The following is a 14,403-nucleotide window of genomic DNA, read 5'->3' on the forward strand; positions in this document are numbered from 1 at the left end:
GCGACTCCAGAGCACGTTTATCATGATTACGCTGGAACCGCTGATGAAATATATCCTGATAAAAGAGGCACCTCGTGCTTTACAGAGGTTTGGCCTAAATACTTCTGAAATGGGGGATTTGTTCAGGGATCATAATGCAACAGTAAAGCCCAAAGTATAGTTCGGTTTTTATGCGCACCGTTCACACGACGCATATTTCTTAAAAAAAAAAAAAAAAAAAACCTACACGCTGTGCTCAGTTCGCGCATTCACATTAATTTTGTTTTAAACAGTGTCAAAACTGTCTCTAGTTGTTGTTTCACAGTAGAAAGCGAAACTAAAGAACCTGAACAACAACAACAGACGGCCGCATTGAGAAGCGCTTGCATGAGAGAGACGATCTTTAGTTGAAAAGCGTATAGAAACATTTTTAGCGCTTATAACTTGTGGAGAGAAACAGCGCAGACGCTGCAATAAGATGTTCATTGCCTTCTGTCTTCCCTGTGTATATTTCCACAGCATTAACATAAGATCTTACGAGTTTATGAATGAACAGCTTGTTTTAAAATATTCCCCTCACTATCATCCGTATCCACTTTGACTGTGCAAATGTGCACGCGATAACTGTATTTAACACTACAAGAAGTAAATCAATGTCACCAGCGAATTATTCTTTAACGGTGATAAATATCCACCTTATTTTTCCTGTAAGAGAATTTGTAAATATTATGCGTTTCATCCATACAATAGTATGTGGGGAAGATGGATTATGCGTGGTTAGTACACAAAAACCCATAATGAATAGTTCTGAATTAAACTTTTGTAGGCTAGATTATTTACGTCAATTACTAACACACTGGTTTGTAGTGCAAACACTTTTACCGTTAAATGCACATTGTTATTCTTCTCGTGATTTCTCACACATTCACATAAAAATGTCTGTGTTAAGGTGGACAGAGCTACCGCAAAGATGCGTATAAAAACAAAGTATACTTTGGGCTCAATGCAATGCACAGAAAGGTCCTGTTCACAGTCGAAGACCCAGATTGCTCTACAAAAACTGATCCTGTTTGAGAAGTTTATTTCAAGTCGGTTAGAGCAGACAAAGCTGATTTGACAAATGGTCTTAAACAACAGGGGTCCTGGTACAGATTAATGTGTAAACGGCCGGTTTGACCTCAGCAGTCGCTTCTGACCAAAGAGGATCAAAGAGGTCACATGTAACATTATTTGCTCCGATCAAACAGTCCATTTGTGGAGCTCGGCTCGGCGCAGGCGGTCTCTGGCACTGATTTCATTACAGAGAGATGTAAACACGTCAGGCCAGACCGTATTTTAAAGATATAATTGGAGACGAGCCATCTGAGGTCCGGCTTGAGCAGTTTGTCTGCCTGTTTTAATGATGGAAAAAAATCAAGAGTTTCGCTTTTTGCCAAACAACATCGGCTTTTTATTTTCTAGAATAATACTTGGTCTTCTGCCCACTTATTATCTGCTCTCTTGTTGTTGGAAACGACGGCAGTGTCTGGTGGAGCTGGAGACCAAAGACGCGTCTTTTCCATCACTGACTGCACGGGGCCGAACGTCACAGACGGGACGTAATTATCCGCTTTTCTTTTCGTCATCTCAAGATTCTCTCCGATTTACTCAAGCTCATGTCGTTCCAAAACCATTTGACCTTGTTCTGTCAAACCAAAATGAGATTGAATGCAAAATGACATTCTCATAGTATCATAACAAGGCTTTTGCATTATTTTCCAAGTCTTCTGAAGTGGTGCGATGCTTTGTTTTGAGGAACAAACACACTGTTTAGTTGCCGTTCATGTAGCTCTCAAATCTCATGCATTTTTTAAACTTGAACACGTTGCAATGCAAAAAAACAGTGAGGTTTGGATTCAGAGATGTCAAACGGCACAAGGGTCTAAATATACCTTTTCTTATTCAATGTGTTTGACACTAAGCTTTAAGAGATTAACTTTGCATTGAATAAGTCTTAAATTTGGGTTGGTTCCTCATGCATATCAATCATATGACTTCAGAAGAGTTTGGAAACTACTAGAATCTCTTAACATCTGCCCAAAGGTTTCGGTCACATTTACTGTTTAGATTGTTTTATGGGAAAATACATCGGTTTTAATTGGGATTTACGGGAAGGGGTGAAAAATTTCCCCGTGCAGGTTTTGCAATGGGTTCAAGCTGGTTGTCTAATTTTTGACACACAGACTAATAATAATCTGCTTGATTTTAAAAGTGTTTTCTGTGTGACTTGTTTTGGAATAATTAATATATAATATATAAAAATATAAAATACTAAAATGCTCAGATCTAAAACATTTCATATATAAATATATACACAACTAAAATATATAAAATATAAAATGTTAAAAAAATATTAATATATTTTATATAATTGTTTGTTCTAATTTGTTTACATATTTTTAAATAAATATTATACTTTTATTTTTTCATAAATTTTACTAGAAAAAAAAAGAATAGCAGTCCCCATGTTTGACCATGAGACCATGAGAAGTAATTATTAATAGTAAAAATAAAAATATATATTCATTATTAATTTTAAATTTTTTGCATACATAATATCTGATTTTTTTTTTTTTTTTTTTTTTTTTTTTTTTTTAAAGATCTGAGCATAATAGTGAAATTTTGGCTAAATTTGGTGGGCAATATATCTATCTTTCTATCCATCGCACCTTAACCTCTCGTTTTGTGAGTCACATGACCTTTGAAACGACATTAGCTTGAATAAATGACGAATCGTGAACGGTTTCTTGAAAAACTCATGCTCAGATTTGGCACCATCCAAGATAGAGAACAAAAAACCCCCTCCTTAAATAAATAAGAGAAACAAACACTCTAATACAATGGATTGCAATAAATAACAATAACTTAATTAAATCTCAATAAATACATTTTCATATATACTATATATATATATATATATAGATAGCTTTCTGGATATTAAAGACCTGGAGTCTGTGGTTGTGGTTCTCGGTGTAAACGTGATAATCCACTGCAGACGAGTCTTGTTGTTTCTGGATGAACCGTGTGGTTTGGTAACAAAGTGAATACTGGATATATCTGAGATCTCCTTCCAAGAGTCCTGCGACCCAGTCTGAAGCGTTTCACACACTGCAAAAAATCACGCTCTTATTTAGTGTTTTACTCTTGTTTTCTAGTATAAATATCTTAACGTTCTTGAATCGAGATGCATTTGCTGTACAAGTAAACTTATTTAAGATATTATGTCTTGTTTTGTGACCCTGAAGCACAAAACCAGTCATAATGGTTAATTTATCTCAAAGCTGAATAAATAATCTTTCCTTTGATGTAAGAGACAATATTTGGCTTAAAATCTGGAATCTGATGATGCAAAAAAATCTAAATATTGAGAAAGTCATGTTTAAAGTTGTTCAAATTAATTCTTAGCAATGCATATTACTAATCAAAAATGAAGTTTTCATATATTTACGGTAGGAACTTTACTAAATATCTTCATGGAACATGATCTTTACTTAATATCCTCATGATTTTAGGCGTAAAAGAGAAAATTATAATTTTGACTCCTACAATGAATTGTTGTCTATTTCTACAAATATACCCCAGAGACTTAAATCTGATTTTCTACTGCAGGGTCACACATCTTAAATTCACTTGTCAAGTAAATAATCTTGATCCAAGAATGTTAAGACATTTATACTAGAAAACAACACAGAAGTACTAAGTAAGAAAATAATTTGTTGCACTGCGCTGGTTTCGTCCGTCAAACACAAGCGCACTTTTTAGCCGAATGCTTCTTCAGAGTGTGGTATTCCAAGCTGTCGTCTAAAAACGAGACGTCGTCGTCGAACGCGACGGGCCGACAGCAAGTCCGAGACGGCGTCTCCTTGTCCAGCTTCTTGTTGTGGGTGAGGTTGTTGAGGATCTTGTCGTAGTTGGTCTCGGCGTCGAAACACGGGCCGCTGCAGTAGCGGAAGATCAGCTCCTCTTTGGTCCTGTAACCCAAGCCCAGGTCTGTGACGTTGAGGTGGATCTCTTTCAGCAGACACCCACGCCCTTGACCTTTGACCCTGTCGTCTCTGCCTTCCTTACGGCCTCGTCCACGACTCCTCTTCCGGCTGCTCCTCTCGGTGTTTGTTGCTCCTTTCTGTCGGCCTCTGTCCCGCTTGGTTTGCGAATCTGCGTCGGAGGATCTGCGCAGTCGGCCGATCGTGGCTTCGATGAAGTCCATCACGTTCTCGAACTGCTCCGGGTAAAAGCCGTTCACGTCATCTTTAAGACACAGAACAAAACACATCAGCTGTGAGGTTTACTCTGCAAAAAATCATTCTCTTACTTAGTGTTTTAAGCTTGTTTTCTAGTATAAATATCAAAGCATTCTTGAATAGAGATGCATTAAAAAGTGAATGCATCAAAAAAGTGAGTCGTAAATTCATGAAGACAAAAATGTTTAATGCAATGTGACCGTTTTGTTTTGTATTTGCAGAGTGTGCATTTATTTGTTTTGTTTTTGGATAAAAGCATCTGCTAAATGACTAAATAGAATTTAACTTTAATTCAAGAAGTGGGTTTACATTGTAGATACATTGCATGGATTAGTGATATTATCGTCAAATAAAACTAGTCAAAACATTTTTGTTAATTTAAATAACGAAAAAAATTACTTTTAGTAAATATTTCAGTTTTTTGTTGAAAGGCAACATTTATAATTTTATTAAAGTTGAAGTGCTAAAATTACTAAACCTGAAATAAAAACTAATAGCAAGTGTTAAAAATGTACAGACATTTAAAAACTAATATAAACTAAATTATTAAAACCTACAAAAAACACAAGATTAGTAAAATTACTAATACGGAAATATAAAAACACCAAAAACCAAATAGACATAAAATTGAAATGGCAAGAACACGACATAAAATACTTAAGCTAAAAAGAAAAAATAATAAAAAACAAATAATACAAAAACACAAAATTACTAAACTTTAAATAAATTAATAAAAACTATATAAATTTTAAGCAATAATAAAAATGACATGCAACGAAATTACTAAAACCAAAATAAATAATAATAAAAAATAAATAGACATTTAAAAAAATTATAATAAATAAAGCCTACAAAAACTAAATTAATAGACATATTAATAAACTAAAAGGACAACAAAATTACTAAAACTTAAAAAAAAAAGAAAAACGTAACCGATATACTTTAAAAACAACATAAACAAAAAAAAAACACAACAAAATTACGAACTTTGAAAAGAAAATGGAAAATTACAAAATTCTAAATATTAATAAATACTGTATTAATGATAACCATGATGTCAATATATGCAAGTATGAATATGCTAATTTGATTAGTGACCTAGAATGTGAAATATTTTAATGTTTTAAACATTTTCTGTTTGTTTCCAGACCCTCAGCTTTGCTCTCAGACGTTTGGACTTCACTGTATAATACGACATTGTTTATTTGTCACGATCGATCGTCCCATCCCAAATAACGGCTCATGACTCACGGGGATCTCGCCCGTCACTGTTCAGTCTCTTCTTATAGATCATGACACTGAGCTACAGCAGAAATACATCTGCTCAACCACAAACTCGAAACATGCACGCCGCACTCATCTTAAACAAAAAACAAGCACACGTTTGATCTGCGTGTAATGCATCATGATTTCATTACAGTCGGACCGTGTCACAGTTCTCGGAAAAGCCTTGCAACAATCATGGTATACTGTATACAGTACATGCTGCTAATCTTTATTGGTCATTTTTTCCTCTTTAAAAGGGATTTAACGTGAAAGAAATGAATAGTACTTTTTGAAATGTTTCATTTATTCCCACTTATAAGAGGTTAAGATTATAAAAGCTGCACATTTACACACCCTCGTGTCATCTGAGATCAGGATGAGTTTATTTCTTCATCACGTTTGGAGAAATGTAGCATTGCATCAGTGTCTCATCAGTGGATGCTCTGCAGTGAATGGGTGCCGTCAGAATGAGGATGAAACACATCCAGCATTAAGATGATTTTAACTCAAACACATAGAGTCTATAATCCATAATAACACTTCCTCCAGTGAAACAGATTAGTTTAGATCTGTTTAAACGCTGCTTGATCTGTGCAGATTTCTCTCCTGATTCAGACCAGAACACTTTTTCACTGGAGGAAGTGTTATTATGGATTATAGACTCTGTGTTTGAGTTAAAATCATCTTAATGCTGGATGTGTTTCAGGTTTTGTCTTCTTCAGATGTTCACTGATGGACTGGAGTGCTGTGATGTTTTTATCAGACTCTCGTTCTGACGGCACCCATTCACTGCAGAGCATCCACTTCCGTCATAAATGACATGAACGGCCTCTGAAGTCGTGTTTACTACTCTGAGATAATTTTTATACTCCAGTTTCCAAGTTAGGTCGGTCATTAACTTCTAAATATTTCATTGATTGCTGCTGTTAATGCTATTCTTTTTTTAAACAACAATACATCACCGCCTTGTCTTTTCATTAAAGTGGTGACTATTTATATATATAGGAATTTGAAGCATATTATAGGTTACAACTGGGCTAAAGACACACCTCAAGAAAATAAAATGTGCTTTTCACTATGCCCATAATGTATGATTGCATAAAAAATATTGTATCAATATCACATTTAGTATGAAAATAAATAATACAAGTGGTTTAGTTTGTTAAAAAATTTTATAAATGTATGAGGTGGCAAGGTGGGCCTTTTTTCCCGAACTCACAAAATTCAGCTAAAATTGTTTTTATTTTTATTTTTTATTATGTCCAAGTTAGTATTGGTTTAAAACTATCACTTTAGCAAGGTTTGTAATATTTTCTGCTTATTTTGATAGATTTTTTGTTCAATAAATGTACTGTCATTAAAATGTTCATATAAAAATACTTATAAAAAAATATAGAAACTAAATAATTTTAAAAAGTAAAGAATTCTGAAAGTATTGAAGGAAATCCCATAATAATATAGAATTACAGTAGTTATATTAAATTCATAAATAAATACACAAATGACAAGTATGGACTCAAATTTTAGTTTATGAGTGTGAATAAATAAATAAATTATTAAGTATTTTTTATTTCATTTTCAGATTTACGGTTCTCATGTAAATAAATAATTATTTATTCATGCATATATTTATTTATTAATTAATTAATTAATTAATGATTATGATTCCATTGTTAGTATGAGTTTGAATGAATAAATATTTATGTATTTAATTATGTATTTATTATTTATTTATATATTTCCACATTTATTTAATGATTTAACTTTGAGTCGTTTGGTCCTCCATTGGGACGCGGTGACACACAACCCTCTTTATCGCCTTTGCTTTACTCAAAAACAAGCAGCTTTGAGAAATGCAGTCTTATGACAGAGAACATGTATTAAATCGCTGTTTACTTGTCAAATTAGGACAGGGTGCTTTTAATGCCAATCGAAAACCACACCTTAACTAGAAGAAATAATCTCTCAAAACCAGTTTCAGTGATTTTCATGCCTGCTATTTCATGCAAATATCAGCACATCTAACATGCATGAACACCTGTTTCGTGTTACAGATGCACCATATGGCAGGTAGAGTGAAGTATTCCCGGTGGGACTAAGATGATTCAGATGTTTAGGGAATTAGGTCTTGCTTGAGATGTTTGTATGAGCTCCAACCGTTTCTGAGCTGGAGGCGTGATGAATGGTGCCAGAATCGAGTAACCTTTACACTGGAGTCATTTGTGTAACCCGGTTGGTTACATGATCTACGGTGGTATCAGATGACTCTGACAAATGCTGGCTGCGTCTCAAATCTCTGTGCTGTCTACATGGATAGCAATTTTGTGCATCTCAGGATGGTTGAGCAATGAATTAACAGGCACATTCACATTAAGCCATTTAGACCCCTACACGCCATGTGCTCATCTTAGTTCTCTGCGAGTTTGTTTTTATACAGATAATAGTCTGAATTTTTATCTCCAATTCTGGCTTCATATCTCGCAATTCTGATATTCACACAGTGGAGATATGTCTTACCATTTTGGCTTTATATCTTGCAATTCTGACTTCACTCGCAATTCTGGCTTTATATCTCGTAATTCTGACTAATGTCGCAATTCTGATTTATCTCGTAAATTCTTTATATCTCACAAATCTGACTTTTATTTCACAATTTTAACTGATCTCTTAATTCTGACTTTTTATCTCTTAATTCTGATTTATCTCTTAGGTCTTAATTTATATCTTGCAATTCTGACTTTATATCTCGCAACTCTGGCTTTATATCTTACAATTCTGAATTTATTTCTCGCAATTCTAGCTTTATATCTCACAACTCCGACTTATCTCACAATTCTGACTTTATATCTCGCAACTCTGACTTTATATCTTACAATTCTAGCTTTATATCTCGCAACTCTGGCTTTATATCTTACAATTCTGAATTTATTTCTCACAATTCTGACTTTATATCTCACAACTCTGACTTTATATCTTGCAATTCTAGCTTTATATCTCACATCTCTGACTTATCTCACAATTCTGACTTTATATCTTACAATTCTAGCTTTATATCTCGCAACTCTGGCTTTATATCTTACAATTCTAGCTTTATATCTCACATCTCTGACTTATCTCACAATTCTGACTTTATATCTTACAATTTTAGCTTTATATCTCGCAACTCTGGCTTTATATCTTACAATTCTGACTTTATATCTCGCAACTCTGACTTTATATCTTACAATTCTAGCTTTATATCTCACAACTCTGACTTATCTCACAGTTCTGACTTTATATCTCGCAACTCTGGCTTTATATCTTACAATTCTAGCTTTATATCTCGCAATTCTAGCTTTATATCTCACATCTCTGACTAATCTCACAATTCTGACTTTATATCTTACAATTCTAGCTTTATATTTCGCAACTCTGGCTTTATATCTTACAATTCTGACTTTATATCTCGCAACTCTGACTTTATATCTTACAATTCTGACTTTATATCTCGCAACTCTGACTTTATATCTTGCAATTCTAGCTTTATATCTCACAACTCTGACTTATCTCACAGTTCTGACTTTATATCTCGCAACTCTGGCTTTATATCTTACAATTCTAGCTTTATATCTCGCAATTCTAGCTTTATATCTCACATCTCTGACTTATCTCACAATTCTGACTTTATATCTTACAATTCTAGCTTTATATCTCGCAACTCTGGCTTTATATCTTACAATTCTAGCTTTATATCTCACAACTCTGACTTTTATCTCACAATTCTGACTTTGTCTCACAATTCAGATGTTTCGCAATTCTGACTAATATATCTCGCAATTGTGACTTTCTTGCCATTCTGACTTTATCTCACAATTCTGACTAATGTCGCAATTCTGATTTATCTCGTAAATTCTTACTTTATATCTCGCAAGTCTTACTTTATCTCATATTCTGGAGTTTATATCTAGCAATTCTGACAAATGTCGCAATTCTGATTTATCTCGTAAATTCTTTATATCTCACAAATCTGACTTTTATTTCGCAATTTTAACTTCTCTTAATTCTGACTTTTTATCTCACAATTCTGACTTCATATCTCGCAATTCTGACTTCTCGCAATTCTGACTTTATATCTCGCAATTCTTACTTCTCGCAATTCTTCTCGCAATTCTGACTTATCTCACAATTCTATCTATATATCTCGCAACTCTGACGCATGCAGTTCTGGCTTTATATCTCGCAACTCAGGCTTTATATCTTACAATTCTGACTTTATATCTTGAAACTTGGGTACTAATATATCTCGCCATATATCTCGTGGCTTTCTTGCCATTCTGACTTTATATCTCACAATTGTGATATGTCTCACATCTCAGAATTGCAAGATATAAACTCAGAATTATGAGAACGGTACCTTGTAATTGAAATAATCTAGCAATTCAAAAACAAAAGTCAGATTTATGACAACTTGCAACTGTGAGGAAAAAGTAGGAATTATGAGATTAAAAAGTCACAATTGGCTTCTTTTTTTTGTAATTTAATCTGAAGTAGAAACAAAAACTCATAATCATTGCAAGTTTGTATCTCACAGTTCTGAGGAAAAAAGTCCACACTTTTTACCTTTTTTAATACCATTTTTATATTTTTATCCCAAGGCAGAAATAAACTTCCATATTGTTCAGAGAGACGTCTCAATTTATTGGATGCACATCAGTGATGTGTTAAATGTGTACAGACTGTCCAATATGTCAAACCATAATTTTCACTCGTGTTTTTAATCAGAGCAACATTGAGAAAGATGCATCTCAATCATGCACTCAAAACCTCCTTTTCATTTGCTTCAGGATGAACGTCTGACTGAAAGTCTGCAGTGCACTGCATGTTCTTCACTGCTTTTAGTGGCTGCTCTCTGGACGGCCAAACTGACATTACAAGAACACATTTTGGAGCGTTTCAGAGGACTAGAGACACTGAATCCCCAAGACACAAGTCACTGAGTGATTCAACATGTGTTTGTTTTTTTGCAGCTCACATTGTCTGTTGTTCACTATAGTTTCAGCACGCCTTACATTATGCAAGGGTCTGGTGAAGCGTCCGACCTCTAAATAAATTCATGCATATTTGCGGTCAGTCCAGTGCAAACCGTTCCACATGCCAAGTTTGACTCGTTAATACTCTAATTTAGAAAGTTCCCATGATGCAAGAAGGCTACTGTGTAAAAGATGAGGCCACTATTAAACATCTGGAACAGCTGCTGAAATGCACAACGAATGTATAGTTCATGCCTTTCCCATTACGTCAATATCTGTTGGTCTACACATCACCACCTTACTTAGGAAAGCGTTAGATTAGATCAGCGTTGCATGTAAACAATCCATGCAGGGTTCAACTCAAGTAGGGTTTGTTACTTAAAACGTGGTCATGCAGTGCTTCCGAAAGAAATGTTTCTGTACTGTACTCTTGACCAGTATATTGTCACAGATGTGCATCTGTATTTGGGTTGCTCAACATGCAGCTATGCAAGTAATTGAAAACAGTTCCCCATTGCATTTCAACTAAAATAAATTAACACTACATGGACATCTCCTTTGCACTGTGCATTGAAGAAATTGAGAGTTGCATGCTCTGTGACTTACATTGTTCCTCCATGGAGGCTTGTTTTAGGTGCACGGTTTCAGGTTGGGAGTTGATGATGGGGTCCAGAGCGGGCGTCTCACTGCGGATGACAGCTCTTTTGGATGGCTGCAGCTTGTGGAAGACGGGACGTGCGGAAACGGAGCTCAGGAGCAACAAACACGTGGCTAGTATGTCCCATAACTTCATTTTAGACTCAGTTCCTTTGAGGGAAGCTGCAATGGTGCAAAGATAAAAGCATGAGTTTCTGCACAACAGCATGCATTAGTGACAAAACGTGGCTTTGAATGGAAAAAGGAAAGGCTTTTCATGCGTTAATTTGACGAATGCTGTGTTTTGTAGTCTGCGCTACTGAAAGTCTACCCAGAGGGAAACGGTTTAGAGCGAAGTGAGAGGTGCAGAAGTAAATATTCTGATGTGGGCCCTGCGTGAAATGTGTTCTGTAGGCCAGTTAATGCTGAACAGATTTCTGTCAGTATTACAGAGCAGAAAAATGTGTGTTTTCTGCCAGAGTTTTTCCCCATTCCGGATACCAAAAACTTCTGTTGATGAAAAGGCAAATAAAATCTACAAGTTTCATGAACGTAATGAAGTTTACAATGACCCTTTTTTGCAGTAAATGAGGCTTTAGTCTGAATAGCTCCAATTTTTTTGATCATTAAAACCTGTGGTTTCTACGTGTAATTAATACCTTTTGACATTTTACATCATATAGTCAGAAGATCATTTGGTTATGATATTTACTGCATCATTCTGCTTTATAAAAACCATCAGAGCTGCATAAATCCTGGAGTTTTAGATATTTTGAGCTATTAAGACAAGTCGATTAAATTTGCATCAAAATTGCTCATAGTGATCTCAATATTATTTACTGTGCATTTTCAGTGTTTTATTGAAGTTACAAAGTTATGTTTTCAAAAAGCATACAGTAATTTCAGCTGGACTCCTAATGTATTATACAGTTTTATGTTCGGAAAACAGTGCACTCTTAAAAATAAAGGATTTAAATTGGGTTATACAGACTATTAACATATGAGATCCTTTTTATGTCCATCAGATGTTTGTTTTTTAGGAGACCATATGTTGTGGTGCATCAGAATCTGTGCAACTTTTTAATTTCAGAAGAATGTGTACTGCTGAAAGGATTAGAAACGTCAATAACATTTATGTTTTAGTGCACGCGGTAAAATTGCTGTAAAAAAATGAATAAGGAAAAACTATTTTGCATAGACAAATTCACCTTAAATGTGGTCCATACAGACCGGAGCTTCAGAAAAGCCAAATTCTCAGTAAATCAGGAAACATCCAAAGATCCAGAGGATAAAATCCGTGCGTTATCCTCAAAACGATCACAATTCCAGGTCCATTCACAACGTTATCCGCTAGATCCCAATGAAGCGTGCGGAGAAGGTCCGGAGTGTCCAAATGACGCGCCGTGCGCGACGCGACGCGCGGAACCGTGATGCTGCCGCGTCTGTAACGAGAGAGAAACCAGCAGCAGCGGCTCATATGAAGACATCGGGATCCCGAAGACGCAGATCCGGATCCGAACTAACTGTAATAGTTTCCCGTGTCTATTAAAGCGCGCCGCATTCTGCCTCCGAGAAGCGACGCACAGGTGATGAAATCCAGGTGAATGTTTGATATATCCGCTCGGATCAGCTGAAAGTGCAGCGCGACTGTATGTGACTGATATCTGTCAGCAGCAGACAGCGGTCATGATCCACTCGCGCGTCTCTGAACGCGTCTGACGCTCACACTCAGCGCTGAGCGCGTATAAATACTCTCAGGGGTTCGAGCGCGCTGACGTCACGCCCGGGCCCCGCCCTCATTTTCTCATGCTCGCGCAGCAGATATCCGTCGGTGAGAGTTTGAGAGCAACTTTTGAAGTAATTTGAATGCACAAAGCAAGCTCTTGATTTATGCGGCTACCTTTGTGCATGTTACAGAAAATGATGCACTAATTTTCTAAAGCATCTGATCTTGTTAACAATGTCGTGACCAAAAATAAACACTAATAAAATTATGCAGAAATGCTAACTATTTAGAGCTAAACCTCATGAAGACCCATTGTAAACATCCTTTGGTTTTTTTCAGTTTCCATTGTAATTTTCTCTGAAGTTTCTTTCAATGTTTGCAATAAATACCATGGTAGTAATCTGGCTCGGCCACATTGTTTGGTAAGAGAGGTTTGTGGTGTTTTGGTGTTGTGTTTGTGTGTTGTTCCACAGGATTAAGCTGTGTCATGCAGACTTTATTAAAACCATCCTTACAAAATCAAAGGATCAGCGGCAGTTAATGTGTAAACATACATGACCGTTCAAACTCATTCATTTGCATTTATTCATTTTTTTCTGCATGCAGAACCCACTTAATGAGGAATGCAACAAAACAATCCCTCCTCTGAATGTGATCTTAGTGCACCCAAGAATGAAAATTAGCTGCACATTTACACACCCTCGGGTCATCTGAGATCAGGATGAGTTTTCTTCTACATCAGGTTTGGAGAAATGTACCACTGCATCAGTGTCTCATCAATGGATGCTCTGCAGTGAATGGGTGCCGTCAGAATGAGAGTCTGATAAAAACATCCCAATAATCCACAGCACTCCAGTCCATCAGTGAACATCTGGAGAAGACAAAAGATTAAACAAATCCAGCATCACCTCCAGTGAAAAAGTGCATCTGCTGTTGTCTCTCACAGATTAATTTAGATCTGTTTAAACGCTGCTTGATCTGTGCAGATTTCTCTCCTGATTCAGACCAGAACACTTTTTCACTGGAGGAAGTGTTATTCTGGATTATAGACTCTATGTGTTTGAGTTAAAATCATCTTAATGCTGGATGTGTTTCAGGTTTTGTCTTCTCCAGATGTTCACTGATGGACTGGAGTGCTGTGGATTATTGGGATGTTTTTATCAGCTCTCATTCTGACGGCACCCATTCACTGCAGAGCATCCATTGATGATGAGACACTGATGCAATGCTACATTTCTCCAAACCTGATGAAGACACAAACTCATCCACATCTCGGATGACCCGAGGGTAGATTTCCTTCAAGGGATTTATGTATGCATCAGTCATGCTTTACAACAAGGAACTGAACAATTGCCAAAAAAGCAGTGCAAATAAATGAATCACTGACTGCAGATGTGTGTGTGTTTGTATGTATGCTTTGTATAAAATAGTTGAGGAGGAGAAGGAGGAGGAGGGTTTCCCCAGCTTCCCTCCCAAGATTCCTTCTCATCTACTCATCGTCTCATCT

At 35.9% G+C, this 14,403-nt stretch overlaps 1 protein-coding gene across 1 annotated transcript; it reads right to left on the reverse strand.

Moving 5' to 3' along the window:
* Window positions 1-3,511: 3,511 nt before the first annotated feature.
* On the reverse strand, window positions 3,512-12,926 carry LOC113081198 (glial cell line-derived neurotrophic factor). Its single transcript, XM_026253271.1, has 3 exons — window positions 12,379-12,926; window positions 11,141-11,353; window positions 3,512-4,266 (listed from the first exon to the last, which is right to left on the reverse strand). Exons 2-3 carry the CDS (start codon window positions 11,325-11,327, stop codon window positions 3,758-3,760), a joined length of 696 nt encoding a protein of 231 aa, XP_026109056.1. The 5' UTR covers window positions 11,328-11,353; window positions 12,379-12,926; the 3' UTR covers window positions 3,512-3,757.
* Between the last annotated feature and the right edge of the window lie 1,477 nt (window positions 12,927-14,403).

Source organism: Carassius auratus, unplaced genomic scaffold (assembly GCF_003368295.1).
Source record: "Carassius auratus strain Wakin unplaced genomic scaffold, ASM336829v1 scaf_tig00033339, whole genome shotgun sequence".
In the NCBI taxonomy this organism is placed as follows: Eukaryota; Metazoa; Chordata; class Actinopteri; order Cypriniformes; family Cyprinidae; genus Carassius; species Carassius auratus.